Source organism: Melanostigma gelatinosum (assembly GCF_949748355.1).
Source record: "Melanostigma gelatinosum genome assembly, chromosome: 4".
Lineage (NCBI taxonomy): Eukaryota > Metazoa > Chordata > Actinopteri > Perciformes > Zoarcidae > Melanostigma > Melanostigma gelatinosum.
Window position 1 is genome coordinate 21056590 of NC_136637.1, and position 25020 is coordinate 21081609.

At 42.1% G+C, this 25020-nt stretch overlaps 1 protein-coding gene across 1 annotated transcript; it reads right to left on the minus strand.

The window, feature by feature from the left end:
• Positions 1-18352: 18352 nt before the first annotated feature.
• s1pr4 (sphingosine-1-phosphate receptor 4) lies at positions 18353-20026 on the minus strand (the record flags this gene model as incomplete). Its single annotated transcript, XM_079268024.1, has 1 exon — positions 18353-20026. The coding sequence occupies one exon, from the start codon at positions 20024-20026 to the stop codon at positions 18782-18784; it is 1245 nt and encodes a 414-aa protein (XP_079124150.1). The 3' UTR covers positions 18353-18781.
• Between the last annotated feature and the right edge of the window lie 4994 nt (positions 20027-25020).

Genomic DNA, 25020 nt, shown 5'->3' on the forward strand with positions numbered 1-25020 from the left:
GGATACAGTATACACAGTGACCTAATGCAGCAACATAAATGAGAAGAAAAAGTGGAACACGAGGGATTCTACATGCCTATTAACACAAATAGTCATACATGATTGTTTGTAATGCGAACCCCAAACTTCCAAGCTCTCACATAATGGTTCTATGGTTGAGTCTGGGGGTGTCGTGATATAACGATATTGATAATAACTGGGATATTTAACAATGAGAAATCATTGATATCATGTTAATAATACACATATGATGATATTGTGTAAATAATCCAGCGCCTCTTAAATCGTTTTATATTTACAGGTCTCTCTCCACCTCCCTACACTTGTATTTTGGGAGTAATTCCTTTGCCAAAAAAGAGACAAAACACGTAATAAACAAAGCCAATTGACTGATTTTATAAGATTTCTATAGATATCACGATCATTATCGCAAATTATTTTGCCCACGATAATTTGTGTCGTGAAAATCTGATATCACGACAGTCTATGACACTGCGAGACTCAATTATTAATCCTCGGATAACTAATCTATACGTACAACAAGCAAGCATAGACAAGCCGATACTAAGAGGTAAAGTTAAAGACCGGCTGTTGAAGAACGTCGTTTATCAAGTTAACGACCCAGATAATTCAAACCGCAGCTAACATTCACATCATGAATATTGTGAATGATTAATTTACATTTGTCACATGGCCAAATACATTCCATGTTTCTGCTGCGTCTGCTGGAAGAGCGAGGAGGTAATTACTGCAAACAATTGAGCAGTAACAACTTGATAAACTGAGGTTATTTTAACGCTTTCTTTCTGTTTCAGAGAGTCTTTCTGCCCCCTTTTGATCAAATATCAGTTAATTCAGCTTTACATCTGAACTATATTTCAGAATAGGCCAAACATTGCACACCCACTCTCTGTGGCAGATGTTCACGAGGGCGTTGTCTCGAGGAGTTATTTGGGATCTGCTGCTGATTTAAACCATCGAGTTTTTGTGAGCGTGAGCTGTCTGTGTGTGGCGTGTGTCCTCCTACAGGAGGTGCATCTGTGGCATTTACAGTAGCTTCCTGAGTTTCAGTGTCCTGCGTGCAGCCACTCGGCCTTCTCCTCCCTTTCATAATTTGCCTGCATTTTGTGTATTCACTGGTTCCCCTCAGATCAACTGTGGAGGGTTTAAGTGTACAGGACAGCATGGTTCCCCTCAGCTCTTTCAGCCCGGTCATGCGTCTACCACAGAGAATTTCTGTCTGAGCCGAGGCAATTACAGCACACATCCAAAGCAAAGCCATCTTAGCCAGGAACCAAATGAAGGAGCCTTTGATAGGCCCGACTGATGCATATTTACTTTTTATGACCAACCAAGTAGTAAACAGCTTGCCTTGTTGGCGCTCGAACAAGACTTTAAATACAGGCCTGTTTGTGCACAAACACACACATTAACACACACAAGTGCATATGCACAAACAGACAAAGACTTCAAGAGAGGAAATCAAGAGAACGCTATACAGCCATCTCTTCTTCTGTCTATTCAGCCAACACCACAGGAACATCCACGTCTAAGTGGCCCTGCCAGCTCGATCTGTTTGCCGGTTTCTGATTTCATAATCAGGTTTGCTGGCTGATTTTGTTTTTCGGAGCTGCAGACACAGCAGCGGCAGCAGTAGCCTCCAAGTGAAGCCATGTGTGGTGGAAAAACAGGCCTCAGTTTGTGGAGAGATTGCATGCTTGGAGTGGGAGGGAGCCTGCCGGTCATGGAGGTCACGATCCGAACACACCAACTCCTCTTGGCCTTCTCACACGCCATGCTGACGGACGCATCTCAATAGGCAGTCAGGAATTCCTCCCAAACCTCCTTCACTCCCTCCTTACCTTCATCGGAATTTAATGAGTCGATTTTGCAACTTCTATTGGACGACTTTTGGGAAAAAACGCAGATCAGACAAAAGCAAGGAGGAAAAGATTCAAGTTTAGCTTTTGTTGACAGGGAGTGTCACAAATAAAAAAGCAGTTGGTTTAGTTGAGTCTGGTATTCGACTCTATCAGAATTAGCTCGACTAAAAGTAGCACTGATATATCCCAGTGTCCTCAAATGAACCAGAGTCCAATGTTGTTGTGTCTGAGTTCATTTCCTCCACTGCTACGTCACTCTCACACACTCTCGCACAAGAACACTGTTTCATCTCTTTTCTCTGTCCTATTTTTCCCATCTTTTGTGCTTCACTTCTACGACTACACCGCCTTCCTTTATTCTCAGCTTGTTTCTGAGAGTCTTTCCCTTCCTGCCAGTCATAATGTTATCAGCGAAGCCATGGCTATTAGCTAATAGCTGAGATAGCGACTATCAGATTCAAAGATGCCAGGATTTAATGCAGCTGTGCCATTTCCCCTCATGAACAATAATGGATCACGTTTCTGTCAGTGCAGAGGCCCAGAACAGTTTTTTCTTTTCTCCATTGTTCCTATAAGAGGTGAGTCAGTGCCTCTATAAAGATCATTCAAATGGTTTAGCAAGTACCTTTTGACATAAAATTCCCAAATCTGTTTAGTCTCCTATGTCTCCTTCTGTTTCATTTCTAAGAAAAGGTTGGTAATGATTGATTCTGCATGAAATAACATCCCCGCCAAAATTGCATTAACACAATGCAAAGTGGATTATGTTAATGGACATGAGAACATGCTTGCCTGCTCCCTTCATCAGTCACATGGCAGGGCTGGTTTATCGGGACTGAGTGATCTAATGAGCTAAATAATGAAGCTCAGACCCAACAAGCTCTGGTAATCACTTTTTAATACTCATGGGGTCTTTAGTTACCTTCAAAGGTGTGATTGGTTGAGACAGGGCCCTCATGTTTTATCACTTTGATCAATTCTAACACTGTCCGATGTGGCAACTCGGCCTCTGAATCAACTCAGCAGATTTCCTTTGAGAAGTTTCCTAAATCACCACTAAGCTAAGACTCCTCGTTGAAATCTTTCAGCCTAAGTTAGGAGCTCTCTGAGAGTATTCTCAGAATGTTTGTGAATACCGTTCAACGCCACAATGCCGTCCATAAATCAAAGTTGTTATAATGCAATTCGACTTGTGCTCGCTCTCTTTCTCACACGCACACATTCCCACATTCTCATACTTTTCTCCGTCTCTTCTTTCTCCTTCTCCCTCTCAACACTTTGCCTGTGTTTTGTGAGAGCATGGCTGACAAATCACAGTGGCACCGGCGTGCGAGATGCAAGTTGACGTCAGCGCTGAAGGGTTCACATGTGAATCTTACGCCCGCGGTCACCACCACATCACAACATCTGTAAACGCTGCCAACTGCCTTGAGTAGAAATACATGAGAAACTGCTTTTCTCACCTTTGAAAGAAACTGGAAGAGGAGGCAACTCTAAAGAAAGATTGATTTATGTGTACATACATGTTGCAGTTCATTTTAGGCAACTGACCACTTGAGATGACGGTCGTATTATTTCCTCTCTCTTTCACTGTTTTGCCCAACAAGCAGTTTCTCCAGGCTGCGTGAATGAGGTCATTTCGTTCGGCTGAGTGTGCAAAAATATGGTGGCTTTTCCACACCTTCAGCCTCGTGTGAAATAAGAACTTCCATCAGGCTGTAAATTACCTTCATTTGGATTTACACAAGACGTGACATAATTCTTTCACGAACAAACGACAACGAGAGTCCGTTTTATTTGGAAATCATGTTAACACTAAACACTTACAGTTGCAGAGAACAATCGTCTTGTCCTGATAGAAATGTTTTTACAACACTCTCTATTCTGCAGTGGATTATTTATCTACCGTGGACCTCAAACAGTCAATTGACAGAAAATTAAACCCTTTGTTTCAGTCATTTTTTGCTGGTTCCAGCTTCTCAAATGTGAGGATTTGCACAGGATATTGCACAGGATATTGCTCTGTCTGGAAGGAGTTTGCACGCCTTCATTAGGTTGTACGACATGTACTGTGGCTCTGCACATAAACACCAGGGCTGTGGAGGACACCCAGTTCCTTTAAAATGTTGCACACATGCCATCGAGATCCTGTCAGCAGACATTGTAATGTTTATTTTCTACCTGCAAGTGTGGGCAAGAGTAGAGCTTTGACTTCTAAAGATACTTCTTGGGGAATTTCTTTGTAATTATCAAGATTTCGAAATGCACTTATGATAGTTCTTTCAGGTGGGATTTGCACTCGTTGAACAACTCTTCACTGGAACTGGCACAAGGCGTTACTGTGCTGATAGTTAACCATGGTTAAACTTGGACAAAGAAAGCAAAATGAAAGCACATAATTAGCATGTAATGATGATTATCATTGATGATAATCAAAGGAGTTTATCAAATAAATGCACGTTTGAGCTAGCCCAGCTCTGTCCAACAGGGTTGTAGTCCAGACCACCTAAACCAAGACCCACACCACATGACACACTTACGATAAAGTGAGGAACATGCAAATGCAAATCCCGAGGCGCTCCTCAAATTGATAAAAGATGCACATTCCCATAAAAACACTCACAGCAAATAAACAAAGATTCCTCTTCATTCACTTCTTTCGTTGCCATATATACTGTGTGAACCAGGAAAAATATCTTTACAAGATAATCAAAAGGCAGGGATTTTAAGTGTGGGAATTTTCCTTCGTTTTCTATGAGCAATCACAAATATATCACGATGCGCAGGCAAATAAGTGATATTCTTGCAGTTGTGGTTTTGACCAAAAATCCAAAGTCCTCTTTGTCTGAGACAAGGACAAGACTCAATAAAAATGCGGACGATTCCAAATATGAAGGCAAATCACTGTCTCGAGTACTATAACACTGCTGTTCAAAGGTAACATAATCCAAGTTTTTGTTTTTATTTGTACAAAAACTGGAGCGTAAAAACAACAATTCACTGTTTTATTTCTTGGCTCTGAGCAGTTCCAAGTCAACCAGAGTGTTTATTCCAAAAAAGGAACCTGTTCTGGATTTCTCTCTCTGAAGAATCTCCAGATGTGGTTCTCCAATTATTTTGGCTCTTAAATCAGGTGTGAGGAGATGCTGACAATGTATAAAAGGCAATGAAGGAGAGACTGTTGAGGCACAGCCATAACCTCCTCCTCCTCCCTACTGCTCAACAATCCCGTCATTATTCCTTCCCTAGCAGGGTGGGCCTGGAATTTTCTGCGCAAAACGGCATAAACAACAACACCAACAGATAATGACGTTCCAATTGTACAAGAAGGAAGTTACAAGAAGAGTTTATTTTTTCTATGTTTCCCCTTGTTGGACCCACCCAGCTGAACCGCCCTCGGACCTGAAACCCACTTGTTTAATCAGAAACCGAGACAAAACAGAACCATGTTCATAGGTCATATATGCTTATTGTTTTCAAAAACAAGACACACATCTCCTGATGGTGCACGTTCTCCTCGGCCGACATTTTATAGTGGAGGTATTGATATCCTGAGCACCACCAGACGGTTTGCATCGCCTTCGCCATTTCAAGCAAGCAGTGTTTTGGTTTTTGCCTCTGAGTTGCTTTAAACACCCCGACCAGAAAGCTGGCTCTGCATGTTCCGACCAGACTCCACATCTGCTGCATCTTGCTGATCTGTGCGGCATAGAAGTCTGCAGAGTCATTCCTCACGCCCCACAAATCCAATATTTTTAGATAACATGTTTCATCTTTCATCCCAGGGTTACACAAGCATCATAGATTACCTTCAGATCAGTTCAAGTTCTGCTTTAAAGGTTTTATTCAGATGAGTAATGTGTCCCACACCTCTCTCTGTTTCAGGTCACAGGTGCTCCACAGATGCTGTGGACGAAGGCATGGAGGATGTTGGAGAATACAGAAGGCGGTGAGGTGCACGAGGATCCAGCCTCTGCCCCGGCTGTGGTGGGGAGGGTTCCTGGCACCGTGATTTGATGCACAAAGAATGACAAAAATCACATTGCCAGGGATTTCCACTCCTTCACAGCTCAGCAGGTGACCCGCCCGTGTTATATTTCCACAGTGGGATGCATTTGTGTAGTCTCCTTGGCTGTTCTGTTCTTATCTGAGACTGGATGTTGCTATGGAGTCAGAGGAATAAATACTGGAGAAGTGTAGACGGATATTGTGATCAACTCTCTCAGCGGACTTCAAGAGGTTAACTTGTGGAACCAGTTTCTGACACGGAAAATTGCAAAAATGCGTAAAAGGCTGCAGTTAAATGTGCAGCTGTCTGAAATTTAAACCGTCTTCACTATTCTCCCATTTCAAGTCAGCCAGTGTATGTAAATGCATATGAGAGCCATACAGCTTCACACAACAGAACACATTTTTGGGGGGCAGATCAAGTTTCGGCTCTTGGAATTTAGATTTACAAACAAGGAGATGATTTTGATGTTTTAAATGAAGGCAAGGATCCTCCCTTGGCAGCACACTTTAAAACGTATTATGAATGAGCCCCGTCGAAAGCGAAGCAAACCTCAACATCATCAGCATTGCAGGCTCTGAAACATGCAAAACTTTACTACTGAGCAGTCACGTAAAGGTCTGCCTGAGTCTCAATTCCCTCAAAAACCAGCCACTTGCTAAAGGCACAGAGCTTAGCTAATTGGTGAGCATTGATCCCTGCTATGTGTTGTTCACAGTGGCTAAGTTCAGTGCCTGAGGTGAAATAGTTCATTCGACGGAGGGGAATTATTCCGGTGAATGGAAAGATCTTGATGATCCGGATATGAAGAAAGGAGGCGGAAAGAGAAGAAGAGTGAGGAGAAATTAGGTGGAGAGGGAGGCAGGGAGGTGAGAAGACAGAGCGAGTGAAGATCGTGGTCCAATGTCGGAGCACTGTGGGGTTCTATGGGTTACATTTTGCAATACAGTCCAGATAAGCTGCATCGTTTTCTTTATTGTTTGCCTGAAGCAACAACTGTCTTATCTTACCTTTTGCTTCTGGCAAGAATCATCATGCATACCAAATATATTTGACAGCATATCACAGAGACAGTTTGACCCAGGTTTAATGTGGATTAACAATGCCACAGGTTGTATTTGAGGAATGTGGTGCTAAATGTCAGACCTGTCTGAGCATGCCCAGTTCATGTCCAACTGAGTTTGCTCAGGGCGAGTGTGCCAGTGTGTTGGTGCCATACAGCCGCCTGGATTTTGTGTTGGAGAAGAAACCTACATGCAGTTCACCGTTTGATAACCCCCTGCCCAAGCAGCGATTGTCTGAGCTTAGCAACCGTAACAAGCTTTGAATTTAAAGCGGTGTGCATGCAGCTGTAGTAAAAGCATAGTCTGTACTCACTATTTAAAGAATTTGGAGATTTCTGTCCTTTTGTAGCTTTTCCAAACACAAGAGAAAAAGTGCACAGAATTAATTAAAACAAGCTACAGATGTTAGCATATCTGGCTAGCTTACAAGGAGTATTACTTCCAAGGCCAAACAGTGCATCATAAAACATCATTCGTCTGTGGAGTCAACGTTACAGGTCATGTAATTAAAGCCTAACAGGGGTTGTGTGAGAACAAAATAGCAGTCTGATTTGACATTTTTCTCCATCATAATTAATGCTCGGACTAAAAAAAGCTAGCCTGGGAAATTAGCCTCAGTGTTTTGGCATGTAGCCTTTAACAGGATAAAGACCTTTATTCATGATAATATTTACATTTTAAAACGACTCACATGGACACATTAAAAAGTCAGCAGTGTTTTTAACCTTTCATTTAATGTTGGCTTAATCAGGCGATGAAATCTGCCAATGTTATTTTGGCAGAATCGCCAGTTTGCTGAAATGTGAAGCTGCATTTATCGACTATAATTAAGACGTCCGAGTTGTAATTCTGCCACTGTTATTGTGTGTAAGTACCATGCAAAAACATGAGCGGTAAATTCACTAAGATTGTGTGTTCGTTGTTCTCTGCTTATTGCATATGATAATATCCTTTTTGCTGGATTTAAAGAAACACCTTGCAAACACCTTGTATTTTCAAACGGAGCGATGCTTGGACTGTGCCCTCCCGTGCCTACTGAACTGGTATCAGTGTTTGACCTAAAAACTGGCTCAGTTCAGCAGGAACAGGAGTGGAGTCCACTAACACACTCAGGATCGACACAGTTTGATGCATAACCCATGTTGACCCATGTTTGATGCATAAAGAGAACTGGATTCAGCGTTGGAGGCGAGGCCCTGTTCAATCAAGTTGCTCTGTGGCGCAGGAAGCAAAAAGAGTTTGACTTCAGGGCATACAATTACCCAGGTCTTCTGCATCCAATTAATGTACAATGTAAATTTAGTTTTTAAGCACAGCATGTTTTCCTGGAGCTTGTAACCTCACCAACGTCCACTAAACATGCAGCAAAACAGCCCCAGCCCAGATTCAACACTTTGCAGTGCTCTTGTGTTTAGCTGACCTCAACCACCACAGAGCGGTGTCGTGAGTTTGCCTCAAGTCATTGGCCTTGATGAAAATCAAACCCGAGCCCTCCGACCTGTCAGACGACGGCACTGAACCCTGAAGTGTATGCAAGGGCGGCGCGGCTCGAGTTTCAGATGGCTGTCCCTTTCTTTGCTAAAATATGAATGTTTCATGAGCAGATTTACCATTTTTGTGTGTGAATACTGTTACATACTGATGCCCCTCGATTTGGTGTTGTGCTCAGCCCTCATGTTTATTTCAGCATTCTTCCCTTGAAAAATCTGCAAACTCGTCTCACTCTCTGCCCATGTCTTCCTCTCTCTCTGACTCTCTCTTTCTTTTTCTCTCACTCGTCTTTCTGTGCTGTCAAAGTCCAGACTGAGACTGGAGTTTATTATCAGGCAATCCCAGTTAAATGTCTGCTATGTCTGTGTAATTGATGTCACCCAGCAGTCCCCATTGTCAGTGATTGGGAATGTGTGCAACGCTGCTTCTTCCGCACTCTACGGATAACTTAGAGCCACCAAAGAAAAAGTGCATCATCTTGAAGATTTCATACCCATGGGGGAGATGAAAGCTCATTACCAAGCGTGATGAATGTGCTCTTATCCAGCAACTCCAATGATCGTGGTTGGACCATACAATTATATTTCTGTTTTTTCGAATTTCTGCGGATGAATGTTTCATTCAAACTTGAAGAGATTACACAGAAAGGTTAACAAGTTGTTTTTTCACTGTGTCAGCGGTGTGATTTTGTCTCCAGGGCAATGTTCCAGCATGGTACCGCTGTCAAGTTAGCTATGATTTGTGTAAGCGTTTAATCTACCTGAAGGTGGAGGACAACGGTGCATGAAGTGCATTATTCTAAATGTCAGTATGTTTCTCACTACTTTGATTTGGAGCATGACTTATTTTGATATTACAGCTGCCACGAGTGTTTCATTTCATTACAAATCCAACCACGATTTAATTTAATAAAGTTTAAATGAGCCTTAAAATGAGTTCTAGCATTGTTGTTTTTTTCATATAAGATCACATCATTTATTCCTTTCAGGGAAACTTGTTACAGTAAAGAACAAAGATGGAGACAAAGAATGAAAAAAAAGACCAAAGCTGAGTAAACTGAGTTCATAAGTTCAATTTGGAGGTTTTAGGAACCTAAAACCTGTTTATATTTCAATCAGGAGCGAATAAATTAATATGGTCAAATGTTGACATTTTGGGAAGTACCCGTATGTGCCGGTCTGATGTTTAGTTCAGTCAGATATCAGGTTTATTATGCTAGGCGTGGCTAATGTAGCCTTAGCTGCTAGCCTCAAGCAACTCCAAAACCCAGATTTTTATCCTTTTCAAACTTGTGGTCTTCAGCTCCAACATACACTGAGTGCAATCACTTGAGACAATTTATCTTTTTTTTCACATATGCAGAAGAACCCCCCCCCCCTACATGTAAACATATGGGAATTTACAGGTTGATACAATTCTTCCACTTCTTAGGCCATTGAAATTTGGATTGTCTGAAAAATGCATCCTCAAAAAGGCTGGAAACAAGACAGCACCCCTCATTTTGGAAACACAGTTCACACACAATACTGCTGAACCGTTAAAAGATACAAAAAAAGAATAATAACATCAAAAATTAGACAAAATTTGTAAACTTTCTGGGGCACTAGTGTGATCTCAGTGTGTTTGATTATTGTCGGTGTTTCTAGCCGACGATTTTTATCATACTGCCAAAGGTCAAAGGTTGAACTTGCTGTTTGAGCCAAGCCAGTTGCAGTCTGCCTGCTGTTTTATACAAAAACATGACAATCGACAATATTGAGTTCTCATGAAAGCAGACACATGCGTCCCCGCAGCTGGAGACAGGTACACAGACCAAAGCCTCAAGCTCTCCTTTTAGTCTCCATAGCAATGTCAATATCCCTTTTACCGTCAGGCCTCAAAGGCTGACCAGATTTCATGATGTGGCTGCTTTATTGAGCCTGATCTACTTTTGTTGCCCCGTTTGGCATTCAATCAGCATCCGTGCGGTTCTGGCCCGTGGCTCTGAGCTTGGCTGCTTAATTTGGTTTAGAGCTGAGCGGGAACATCTGCTCCACAAAGCCTCAGCTCCTTCCATTCCTCTGGCCTCATGGAAAAAACCAAAGCCAGCGGTGGGGCCGCTGCTGCATCACAGGACCTCCAAACCAACACGCCACAACCTCGAGTCCAAACCCTCTCAAGAGTATTCTCAGCGGTGAGAGAAGAAGAGTGACGGAGCATTGAAACGCAAGGTTCAAATCTGTCACGTCGTGTAGGATTTGTAGGTGGACTGACAGTGACTAAGAGTGTGCTTTATTGATTTCATATGTACAATAGGAGGATTTAAACTGTGACACAAAATGTTACATTCACTCAGATGGAAAAGATGTATTATGTGAATAAAGAGTATGTACAGTTAAGACCTTAATATGTGTTTCAATGTCATTGATATTATCTTGTCAGAGATCTGTGGTCACAGGCATAACAAACGTGCACACGTTTTGTGCTTGAGACCAAACCCACATAAAGCTGGGATTCATAAATTACTGGATTAACCCGGTTCATTTGTATTTTTTTTTTTTGGACAAATGTTTCTTTTCTTTCTTGACAAAGAATGTCACACTCCTATAGCTGGAGCCAGGCGACAGTTAGCTTATCTTAGCACAAAGACTGGAAAAAACATGGGAAACAGTTAGTCTCGCTCTCTCCAACGGTTTAAAAAGAAAAACATCTTGCATGTTTGAAACGGAGCAAAACCAGAAATGATCTCCAGAGGATGAAGCCCACTGACTCCCCTGAATATTTGCTCTAGTGCCACATTTTGGGGCTGTGAATTATCTCAACAACTATTGGATGGATTGCTGTAATGTCCATTCAGCCTTAACTGTACTTTATGTTAGTGCTAAGTAACAAATGTTAGCATGCTAACACGCTAACATGGTAAATGTTAACCTGCTAAACATCAGCATGTTAACATTATGTGAGCACGATAGCATACTTATGTTAGCATTTAATTGCACCGCTGTTCCTAAGTAGCCTACAATCTTACAGAGCCGCTTGCAGCTGTAGAGTCTTGTTTCTGAACGAATCCCCTGCAGAGAAAACCTGCGTCCTCAGTTAAGAAACGTTTAGAAACCGAAGCTGAATCATCACCCTTGGAACATCTTTCACAACACAATTAGTTAAGTGGTCACGGTGCTCAGCCAAAGCACAGCTAGAATGAGAGAAGGGATTAAGAAAAGAGGGAAGACTTGCTCATACATATCCAAGGTTGAGAGCCGAGTCCCAGCACATGGCTATCATCCAGCCCTCAAGAGAAAACTTGCTGTCTTTGGTAATTGTCTCCTACGCTCACAATGAGAGAGGAATGGAAAAGCATGTTCATGTGCTTGTGGCAATTTTGATAGTGTGTTTGCCTCCATCATTTAAAAAACTCATCACGTCTGGCCTTTGTATCCGCTGTCCCACAATCTAGAATCTGATGAAGAGGAAACAGCTGGGTCCGGAGACAGTGCCGATTTTAATAGCCCTTCCTCCTCCACATGTACTCCCACTAGCATCAGAGTAAATCTTCCCAGAACGGGCTCTTCTGTTAAAATGCAGAGGAAAAAAAAGCAGACCAATTCAACGTGGCGGTGCATTCCCTTCTAATTGAGGAACAGAATTCGTCTGGCCCTATTCTCTCATCCTCCTTAATTTTTCTTGAGCTGTTCTCTTCCTACTGTGTATCTCCAGTTTAGAGACCCGCTGTGCATGTAATGGAATTACAGACATGTTTGGCACACACAACTATAGAGACATGCATAACTTTAAACGACTGATTTGAAAAGTACATATCTTAAATTAGCTCAACAAGCACCAGAGAAGAAGAGGGCGTTGTTGTTCTTCAGACCAGATGTCTCAGCAGCGTGCAGTTGACAGAAGCAGATACATGAAGAAGAAAAAGGTCTTGTGCGCAAATGTTTGATTCGTTGGACATGCAGCGAGTTAACGCCCTTCCTGGTCTTTTGTTCTTCTTGTTGGCGAGAGCAAACACATTGATTGATTGGGTATAAGTTATAACAGTAACCACAACACTGAGATACATGCGCAGCCATTACAGATGTCTGAGAATAGAATGGGACGCTTGCTTATTAAGGGTAGCCAAGTGAACTGGATATTTTCCTGGGGAGGCTCATGGAGCGAGTCCGCTGGGTTAAATAAAGAGAGATTTTCCTGTCGCTGACAGTTCATGAAACCGTGTGTGTGAATGAGAAAGACCAGATAACGGCCGCCTCACCCAGCGGACACCTGGCTGTGACCGTCTGCTTCATATCACCGTGGGAACACATTTACTCTAGCTACATGAGTACACAGGTGCAATGCACGTGCACACACACAAATACACATGCTGACATATAGGTGTACACACACGAAACAACACGTGTTCACTTAAACAAAGCTCTATTGTGTTTCCTCCAAATTATGACAAATGATTGTTCATGACAGATAGACAATAAATCCATTGTTGTGCAGTCATTAAGCATAAACTTGCAAAATTCCCATTATATTATCCATTAAACAGCCATAGGGAGTTCTTATTTTTCAGCTACCTGTACATTCTGCAGTTTGAATGGACATCAAGGTGACGGATTATGCAAGTGCTCTCATGTAACAAAACTGTCAGGCAGTGGAAAATCTCTGATATTCTGACGTGTATGTCCTCCACTTACATGAATTACATGAGAGTACAGAAGAACACAAGATGTCACAGGCTCTTTTACAGTTCTTCATTACCATGTGAACCATAATTTAAGCTTGACAACATGTCAGCAAGACAGGAATAATAATCTCTCTGACATCTGCAGAGTCAACATCAGTCAGTGTTCTTCCTTTCAACACTTCTGGCGTGGAGTCACTCACAGTGCATACACTTTGTTAACTACTCTTTAGCTTCTGTCTGGAGTCAAAGAGTGTGCTTGCATGTCTGGCCTGTGTACAGTAGTTAAGTCATCTAGCTGATTTTCTGCAGCTTCAGCTTTGCTGTTGTGTCCAAACAAAAGCTATATTTTTCCTTCAATCTGAGTGTGGTTGATTTCATAGTGATGATGCAGGGCTCGGTTCTGGGGCCTCTGTTATTTTCCCTTTATCTGTTACCTTTGGGGCCGATTATAAAAAGTTATAATGTGTCCTATCATTTATATGCAGATGATATCCAACTCCATGGCTGGCGTTTGAGTATAAACCCATGTCCTAGACCTGCTCTTAAAATATGTTTTACATTTTTATTTTATTTTATTTTATTTATTTATTTATTTATTTATTTATTTATTTATTTATTTATTTATTTATTTATTTATTTATTTATTTATTTATTTATTTATTTATTTATTTATTTATTTATTTATTTATTTATTTATTTATTTATTTATTTATTTATTTATTTATTTATTTTCTCTGTGTATGTCATTTATTGACCCGAGGGTCACATTGTGTTTTTTATGCTTTTAACTTTCTGCTCGGTTAAGCACTTTGTGATGTTGTGTCTGTGAAAAGCGTTCTATAAATAAATTTCATTCATTCAATTTCATTCATGTGATCAGTTCTTTCATTCTCTCTGAATTCATCATCATGTTGTAAATCCCAAACAAATCCTTTCAGGAGCTGATGCAAGGGACCTTTATTACGAGGAGCTGGGGGCATTTTACTTCATTCAACCTCACCTTTGTCTTTGGATGGTTTGAAGTCCTGTGTAGCTGATTGGGATCCATCGTATTCAACCATGAAGATTGGGACAAAGTTTCTTACTTTTGTTGTACTGTATGTTGCTTTTTTTCAAGTTTTAGCAGCACCGTTGCGCCAAAGATTTTTGGGGCCAAGAGAAGGACAAATGGCTCTGGAATATCCCACAAATTAAAAAAAAGGATGATGTCAATTGTGTATTGTGCTGCATGTGTATTGTGCGCAAACCAATACACGCATTTGCTTGAGAGGTTTGAGTATGAGTATTAAAACCAGAAGCTGTGCATTTAGCCATATTTGGGCTCATGGTTGGATCACAGAGAAGTAGATTATGTTGCATGAGGAGGTCTAAGAGACGTTTCCATAGACATCTTGATCTGCATTTGTTCTTCAAGAAACTGGGTCACTTCATAACTGCCATGAAAACATGTTGACCGCCGCCTTGAAAGAGCTACAAAGTTAAACCACCACTTCAAGTGTTGTTGTGTTCGATACTCATGAGAGACTTTGGGTGGAGTATCCCTTGAAATTGAATCTGTAAAGCTGTTAGTCTCATATCTCAGCAATAAAGCTTGTAAAATCTTTGTAGAAGTGATGGTAAAAAATACAAAATAAAAGGAACCAAGAAAAGTGGAATTTCCCTTTAACACGTGGCTGATTACAGTTTTACAAACTGAGAATAAACACATTACTTATCCATGATGGTTGACTACAAATTTGAACTTGTATTAGTTTTCTTTTTCCAGGCTGTTTCGTTACATGCAATTTTTCGTGCAGCACATGTGCCACCGAGTTGTCGCAGTGCTGATGGCACACTCTCTCCCCCCGTATAGCTTCACTGTGCCTCACTCGCTGCCTTTTCCCTCTCCTCAGACAGTACATCATTAGCTGTCTGCTGAACACCTGGAGGCAAAGCCAGCGAGGTAATTATTGAGGGCATAGCCACGTCTGCACGCAACCGTCATTAACCCATCGTACCTCATTTAGAGTATAGAGAAAAGGCCTTGTTGTTGTAAGTGGAGAAGGAGAGAGAGAGAGAGAGAGAGAGAGAGAGCGAGAGAGCAGCGTGGATTGCTGATCAGCCCCTGTCATGTCAAATATGACACAACGAATGTCTTTGAGGTTGCAGCTACTAATGCCTGGAATTTGCTGTTGCTTTTTCATCAGGCACCGGACCTGGAGCTGTGCCAGGACCGAGGATGAGAGAGGCTTATCCCCTATACTCTTAGCTGTGAAGATACAGGAATTCATGAGAGGGGAACTCACACAAACACACACACACACACACACACACACACACACACACACACACACACACACACACACACACACACACACACACACACACATGTGTTTATAGGCATGTTTGTCTGTGAGTGAGTGCACTTGCATCTACAGAATGATTGTGTGGACCTAAGTTATGCATTTGCAATCCATTACGTAGTTATATGAATGATAAATGATGATCAAATGTTTGCGTGTGTGCGTATTTTAATGTTTCCTCTCTTACTGTAACTGCACAATCACCTCAGCCGCTGCGTGGGCGACAATTCCGGGTAAAAGGATAAAAGCTAAGTTCTTCCTTTCTTACCTTAACGCCTCATTTCCTTCCTTCGGTCGCCACCGACGTGCCCGTGCAGCTCACACACGTCACGAGCAGGAATGCCTGCATGACAGGCTGCCGGGTTTTATTGTTAATTGCATAGATATACATTGTAGAGCTGAAGTTCCATCTTTTTGCATACTAGTGTCTATTCTGCTGTGTTGTTATGTGTGATTTCCTCTTTCCTGTATCAATATATCAGGGTTTTTGTGCCTACATACAGTATATGTTCACAAAACTAAGAAACTAATTGTTTCTTCAGCATTGAACACAACTCCCATTAGGCTCTGAGGGCATGTTGCTAAAATGTATGGCATTTGTTGTTTACTAAGATATTTAGCTTTTTAATCTCAATGGCAAAAACAACAAAGCGCTGAAATTACAGCATGCTAGCGAGAACAGCGGAAAATAAGTACTCAGTAGACAATGGACAGAAAATCCCAGTATCATGTTGAAGCTTTAAAAAAAAGAAAACCTCACATGAGGTTGTGTGGGGAGGCTAATGGAACAGAGGCCAACGTAAAGAGGGGATAGGGCTTCAGCGCTGCAGTCTACAGGGACACTTTCAGGTATTTACAACAAAATGCTGCAAATTCTGGCTCAGAAAAAAAAGGATGAAGGATATTTTCATCATCTTGCACTCTTGCTTAATGTCTTTCAATGTCAGCATGGGTTTGTGAACATGACTCACACACACGCACACATTGTGTCTTCATGCCTTTAGAGGACATTATGTTGAGTTACATTCATTTCCTGGAGACTTACCCATTGCTTTTACCATAACTGCTACTTGCCTAATCTTAACCTGACCGTAACCTGAAACCACGTCCTCACAATTAATGTAATGATTCATGAGGACGTACATTTTGTACCCAAAAGTAAGGCGAGTCCCCACAAGTAATACGCGCCCATACAAACACACAAAAACCACAGCAGATTCTTATCAGCAGTTTGACAAGTCACCTGTAATTTGTAAAAAATAAATAATTTCCGCCATAACCTGTTATGATGCGTCAATCATTTTCAGAATGTCTGCTTACACATTGTCATTTAAATTATTTTTGAATGGGCTTAAGTTTTACACTAAATGAAACATGTGTAGGATTTGAATAGTCTCTCAGTAAAAACAAACTCTCTTCTCTTGACATAAAGTTTTTATTTACATAAATAAAACCGATCCTTCGTGGTTTAAGGGCCATATCATATAAACATGTTTTTTCAATCAGCTTCTTACTGAACACACTCATTTTAATATTTGACATAAGTGATTGGGGTTTACAATAGTTTGAAAATGGTGATGTCACCTACTCCTGAGCACCAATCAGCATTCAGCAACATTTGAACGTGAATCTGATGACAGTTGGTGGATCAATCCACACGACCCTGCAACACATTTGCTGAGATTCTGAGTAAAAGCTTCACAAATTATAATTTTCTAAACTTTAACTTATTCAATGTTATCCAAAAATGAGGCTTTAAGATCATTCCTGTGCGGCATGATGTGATGACAACTGGGCTCAAGTGTGAAAATAGATATTTAAGAAAGTAAAGCAAACACGTAATACTGAAAGAGGGAACAGTACAGTATTGACTTCTCACAGCAAGTGAGACTGCAGCTTGTGGCTACTATTGCACTGACTGTTTTAAACTGCCAGAGAGCACACTTTGCATACACAGCTTTTGCAGACAGGCAGATTTTGTTTTGTTTTGTGAAAAGAAATTACTTTTACACGTCAAGACTCAACCAGTTGTTCCAGTATACAGTAGCAGGAGTACAGTACAGAAGCCTGTATAATTTACGGGCGCACGCTATCTGCTAAACCTCATCTATCTACCCTGCCAGACAGTCATAATGCATTTATCAATTATCCCTGACTGTGTGTGCCCTTGGGGCTGCAGTCCCAGCCCTCACCTCCTCACAACTGAACTTCAATCCATCATCCTGTCTGAAAAGCAGGCAGGGGAGAGCATCCTGCAAAAAACAGCCTTTTCAGGAATCAAAAGAAAGACTTTAAAATTAAGTAAAAAAGATTTTCACTCATGAGTGTTTTGCAAAGCCCCCATTAAACTGATGAGTGAACAAAGATCTTGTTTTTGGCGGAGATTAAAATAGGTAATTTTAAAGTATTGGGATGTGGAAAATGTAGATATTAAACCATGATTTGTTGAGGTTACTGTTATTTGTATTTTATAGGGTGGGAGCATCTACAGCACTTTGAATCATCGGATCCATCCGCAGGAGCAAGTCAGGGCTTTGATGATGTGTCTCCCTCCAGAGGAACACAGAGGTAGTAACAGCATGCACTTACGTATTCAGCAAAATAAACTTTATTTATATATTCATCACACAGTAAAACTTCCATCTTACACAAAATGTGACAACAGAATGCAATGCAATACAAGTTTATACATCATTTTATATTCTGCACATTTTGCGTTTCCAATGTTGACTCTTATGTCGACAATACTTCTGGTAAGTAATCTATCTGCCTTCATGTCTGTAAAAATACATTCTATCTTTGACTGGGTATTACCAACAAGTCCAGTCGACTGACGAAGGAGTTTGGAATAGAGCTACTAATATGTGATATGTCCTTAGCAAAAAAACTAAAATGTCATCACTTCCTCCTTAAATGAATTCTTTGGGGTAGAAACAGCTTTGCATTCAGAACATCATGGATGATCCATTACTCCTGTAAGCACAGTCATGAGGAATTCAAAGCTCTTTGTATTTGCAGACCAGAGTTGTGGTGTCTGGTGTCCGTGGCAACTTCCCAGCGCTGACGCACGGTACAGTGCAACAACTAATCAATAAAGCGTGTCAAATGAATTGCAAAAGGAAGCAAAAAAAAACTGCTCATAATTGCGAGGATGAATTCATATATTTAACAGGATACATGACAGTGTGTTATTGTCATCAGTGCGAGTACCTGCAGGGTGCGAGTACCTGCAGGCAACGCTCTGAATACTCAAAACAAAACTCAGAGGAAATGGTTAGATGTGTATCAGTGCACACAGGTCTTGTTTGCTTGGGAGGGGAACACATTGTGGTTTAACCGCTTGAAACTGACAGGCAGCTGGTGGTGGAGCTCAGCCTATATTTTTTGGGTGCCCTGCGAGGCTTGTTTGGGGTCGATGGTGGGGAGGCCACGCTCAGATTCCTGACCTTGTTAAAACTGTTCCTCAGGCTGTCCCTCCTGCTCTCCGAGGTGCTGCTGGTGTCCTTGGATGTGAATGTGTCTGGGTGACAGAGGCCAGACTTCCGACAGCAGCAGCACAGCAGCTCAGCAATAGCCTTCCTCATATCACTGCTTCCCAGGGCGTAGATGATGGGGTTCAGGCCGGAGTGTAAGACAGCCAGGGAGATGCAAATGTCAGATGCAAAAGTAGGCGCACACTGGCGGGAGCTACAGGAGGAATCCACCAGTAACAGCAGGAACAGTGGCCCCCAGCACAGCATGAAGACTCCAACTATAGTGATCACAGTTTTAAGCAGATCCCAAGAACGTTTGCGACTGCGCTGGGTGCCCAGCTGTGCGCTCTTGTGTACATGGCAGTAGATGGCACCATAGAGCCCGCCGATAGCCAGGAGGATGAGGAAGAAGATGATGAGAGAGAAAATGATGTAGTACTTGGAGTAGAGCGGGAGCAGGGTGGAGCATTGGTCCAGGCTACACACACAGTTCCAGCCCAACAAGGGGAGAAAGCCAATCACCATTGCCAAAATCCAGCAGAGTGCCACCAAGCCGTAGATCCTATAGTAGGTCTTCCTCGCTGACTTCTGGGGCAGTGGCTTTATCATGGTGGTGTAACGCTCCACAGCAATCAGCAACAAACTGAATATGGATGCAGCCAGGGCCACAAACAGCATCCCTTCCCTGAAGAGCCACAGAGCAGGGGTGAGGTGAAACGTCTGGCTGCCAGACATACAGATGTTGACCAGGTAGGCAGCGCCGGTGATGAGGTCACTGAGGGTGATGTTGGCAATGCAGACGTAAACCCAGCGTTGGCTGTGACAGATGCGGGAGATGACGGCCACCAGCACCAGGAGATTCTCCAGGATGATGAAAATACTGATGAAGAGGAAGACGGCCACGGACACACTGATGTGCTTCTGTGGGTTTGAGAAGGTCCTGTTCTGCAGGCGGCCGGTGTGGTTGTAATGCCGCAGGATCACATGGTTGATCTCGTCGGCTACAGTGGTGGCGTTGGATATGGTGGTGTTGCTGGGGTAACTGGGTAAGTGGTACAATTGGGGGCAAGAGGAGGAGGAAGTGAGGTAGGAGAAGACACTCATAGCAGCAGCTGTGCTGGTCAAAATAGAGGCTTTGGGTGGGAACAGGCTAAAACCGAGCTGGTACGAACTGCGCGGGAATTAGTGTGGAACTCCTGTTATCAAACAGGCTTTCATCACACTCTAACCACTGGAGCTCTGCCTGTGCACAACACACACACACGCACACCTGAGAAGACAAAAGAATTAAGGACAATTTCAATACAGCATCTATGTGAAAATACAATACAATTCCCCTCTTTCTCACGACTGTACTGTGTGCTTCCTCATTACGGTGCTTCAATCAATTTAAAAGGCATCATTTAAATGCCTCCACAATCTGCCGCAACACTCCCCCATCTGTGGTTAACACAGGGCGAGTGAGCAGCTGCAGAGGGCATTTAAATCACCACGTGAAGGAAATGCACACATCGTTTTCTTCCAAGAACGCTGGAAAATGCTTTTATAAGATTCCCAAAGAACACTGAATGATTTACCAGGCTATAATAATATTTAGAATAGTGGTAAATAATTGCAAAAACGGCAAAAACATACTTTTCCCTTTTCTCCTAAAACTATCAATCGAAATAAATAGAAAAAAAGTATTTTTGTGTTATATTAAAAGCAGGTTATTAAAAAGGTTTTTTTTTTCAATTCCACATCAGGTACTTCATGTTGCGCCTCAAGAGTTAAGCAGAAATGAGGAAATCTGTTCAAAACCTTTTATATTGCATTCTAATTGTATCCTATTATATGTTGATGAAATCCATTAAATGGTATGATCATAGCTGTAGAGTGATGTGAATGCTGTGCAGTGGGGAGTACTTACTCTGGCTGCTGGTCGTGATGCTGATTGAGTGAGTGAGCAGATTTTTGTAGCAGAATTTTGATGGGGAAGTAAGCCAAAGAAGGTTGTGACACACCACACCCAGAACACACACACCACACACACAAACACACACAAACATGCAACACAGAGAGATTACTGTTAGATTACTGGAACTTTTGTTCCATCACCTTGAAAAGAGACAAAGAAACTGTGAGAATGTTACAGGTGCCTACAATGAAACACTTCCACAGTCTAAGAAGTCAACATTGTTGGACAAGCATCTTCTATCTATTTCACAAAATCTATTTTATTCTAACGGATAATTAACCACCACTTTTCTGGTGCATCAAGATCATCATGTTTTCCCAGGACCCCCATACAGATTCAGCAACACATCCAATCATAGCTGCCCTATGATGACTTATACAGGACGTGTCAAAGAAAGCTGTAAATGTAACATAACTGAATATGTTTTCAGGATATGTGGCAAGAATCTTACTTGCACTTACAAGACCACATGGCACCAAGCCAAAGGTAGGTTATTACAAAAAACTCAAATTAGTTTGTTTTTTCTCAATATTTCTCAGAAAGTAGAAAAACAGGAACTCCCAATCGCATGGAAAGGTGCCCCTCCCTGTTGATAGAGGGTTTCATACGTTTCATCACACAGCTGTGGTTGTTGGTTTGAGTCGACAGGCCACAGTCACAGTATTCGCTCTATGCTCTCATTGTCACCATGCATGGCACACTTGACTTCAGCAAACCTCCAACCATGCACCAGCAGACCGTAACCACATGCCATAAGACAGGCAGTGGCATCTTGCAAGCAACAGAAAGCGGTGCCAGACCCCAAAATCAAGAGACCACTTTTTGAATATGAGCAAAACCAGAACTCGTGGCTGAACACATTTGCCCTTCGGAGTGGAGTGTTCAAAGACTTATGATTGTATAGTTCAAGCTTTCAGCCAAGTAGGTTCTAATTGTACCATTGCACTAAACTTTCCATTTATCAAATGCTTCAAAAGCATGCTAGTGTGGTCTGAAAAAATGTCAAAATAAACGTTTGGGAAAATAAAACTTCGTGCATGAAGAAAATGTTTTAGTTTTTCTTGTGATAAGAAAAAGTGCGAGTGGGTTTCATCTGTCATCTTCCCTCTATGTCCATCACAAAACTGTGGTTTTACTCAACAGGTCTCCAGTTTGCATGGTTTCTCTGTTCAAGAGCAAGAAAGGACAGAAACCATACAAAGGTAACTGTGAGACATTCACCATTGATCGTGCAACAGTATTGAGGCATGACATTACCGGGCCTTCCCCGTGAAACCAAAGTATCTCATTTCTAACACAACTTCTCCTTTTTAGTCCTGAGATGTAAAAAAACAAAAAATAGACATGCATCACCAAACCACATAGTAAGAATTGTGATATAGGTTGTCGAATTAAATGATACCGTGGCGGGCTTTTTGTTGAAAATGAAATGTGGAAAAAGAAAAAAAACAATTCACAGCAGGCTATACTGCAACCTGAGGTGTAAACAACACCAACGACTGTTGAAAACGCCCTTACTCTGAAAATAAGACTTCAAACAGCACTGCTATCACAAAATGGGTAGGCTTGTAACCACAAGTGTGTGTGTGTGTGTGTGTGTCGTTGTGTGTGTGTATGTGTGTGTGTGTGTGTGTGTGTGTGTGTGTGTGTGTGTGTGTATGTGTGTGTGTGTGTTTCAACTGATAATTAGAGCCAGAACTGTAGACCTTTTGCTGTAGTGGCTCTAAACAAGATTGCACAAGAAATCAAGTCAGTCCGGGGATTCTATCCTTCCATCACTTTCTTTTATTTTTGTGTATCCTGTTCAGATTTGGGGGGGGGGGTTGAAGCCGATCCCAAAATGCACTTGGTGAGAGAGCATGCAGACAGGTTGCTGGTCTTTTCGAACCTACAGGCGTTTAGCTTTCCTGTGAGAGGAACAACATTCAAAATATATACCAAAAAAGCCACGGCCATCCTGGTGGGATTTGATTCCATCACCTGTGAAAATGTATAAATGCAGAGGGATGGAGGGTTTTACTTCTCCTGTTTTTAACATTGGAATATGAATGTTGGTCATAGTAATACATTTTTAAAAAACTGGAGCATCCCAGACTTATGGAAAAATTTGCATAAAGAAATAAAAAAATAATTAGAAAAGTCCTCATGGCCTTACTGTAACCAAGTGGAACTGACGGTGTAACTAGTGGGTCCGTCGGACCAGGAATGAGGTGCACGGTCCTGATTAGGTGAAAAGAGGCACCTGCTGGCAACTCGCGTCCGGTGTCTTTCTCTCCGCCGTCGCGAGCGGCTGTGCTGAATCTGCTCTCGGTCTCCGCCGCCAGGGGGGGGGGGCGAGTCAACCTGCTTTCTCTCCCACAACAAGCGGAGCCGTATGGTGAGGCCGCATACGTTGCGTCAGTAGCGCAGTGTCTGAGAGGCGTCAGTTACGGAGGGGACAGCGTGTGTTTGGGGGATGGCTGTTTCAGAGTTTCCTGAGCAGTGCACCCAATGGTAGCTGGGGGGGAATCCAAGTGGGGGTGGCTGGGTTGCTGAACAGTTAGTGGGACGCTGCCTTGGTCTTTTTGTTTTGTTTATTTGGCTTTAAATTGTTTGATATTTATCTGATCGCCTGGTCTGTGAACTCCTCCTGCCTGCTAAACCAGCTGTCACTGGTTACTCCACATAGTTTGTACCAATAAAGCATTTATATTTTTATAACAGTGCTTCCTGTGTGTATGTGCCTTTACGGTGTTGTGAACCGGATATCTGTGGTAACTAGGTGCTACATTACTAAGTTCACAGTGAGTCCTTTTGTACCTGTCATGAACACATGTAGAACTGTAGGCCAGAGTTTTCTGTTTTCTCAGTCTCGGTTAGTCTTTCCTTACATATTTGCATTCCTAACAGTACTCCACTGATTTCGGTTTGCACTTATAATATTTTACGTATAATGTTATTGGACTCATGATGGAGAATTAAAACAAAACAAACAGCATAAACATTGATGTAGCAGAACCAGAGACATCGTTCTATATTCCTTGTCAAAACCGGCCGCCTACATTACCCACAGTGCAACTCAACTGCCCTCTGTTTGGTTCTTGAGCAGCCAGCTTCAAGCAGAAATGAGGAGCGGGGCTACAGAGGTCTGGTGACCTCACCTCAGTCTAACCACACCTCTGGATTGTTGTTTACTTTCTTGTCTTCAGCTCCAACTGATGGTGACTCAAGTGACATCACTTGGAATACTTTATTAAATGTTATGCAGCTTATTCTGGAGCCACAAAACGCTACGCGCTCTAGAGCAGGGGTGTCCAACTCAATCACAAAATAAAAAATGAGGACTACGTTGAGGGCCAAATAGGGTCAACATTTAATAAACAGGATAGAAGGGCTATTGGACAAAGCGCAAAAAGAAACATTATTTTATGCATATGTCCAGAGCCAGATGTTTGGCATCTTTTCTTGGCTGCCAGTTCATTAATGTCTGGCGTTAAATTCTGTGCTGTGGAAACCCTGTAGAGCAGGGGTGCCCACACTTTTTCGGCTTGCGAGCTACTTTTAAAATGACCAAGTCAAAATGATCTACCTACATTAAAAATGCTGAATATCTATTTATATATATATACATATATTCTGTATATTTTTGGTCGTTCCCTTACTCTGATGACTTGCACTGAATGGGATTGGCCAGAGTTGCATAGTCCTGACAGTAGCTGCTGGTAGCCGCCTCAAGCAGACTTCAAATTATCATCAGTCATGGTGGAACGGTGTATGGACTTAATGTTCTTCATGTATGAAAAGGCTGACTCACATAAATGAGTAGAGCCGAATAATTCAGTCAAAAAGGGATCACATTTCCTCATGTTTGGGTACTTTTTCCTCTGTGAGAAAACTGTCCATGAGCCCTGGACTTCAGCTGAATGTCAGCTTGCAGTGTCAGAATCTCATCCTGCACTCCAGACGAGTTCAGGTGAAACAATGTTGCAATTTTTGATGCGAGTGAATCCACCTCAATATCTTCCCGAAATGTACAGCACATAAGTGTAGCAACTGGCTCGAGTAAAGCAAAGTCTGGAAAGCGTTTGTCAAACCCTGACAGACACTTGTCAATCTGCTCTGTGTAGCGCGCACTGTCAAGTTACGCACACGCCTTCCGTTG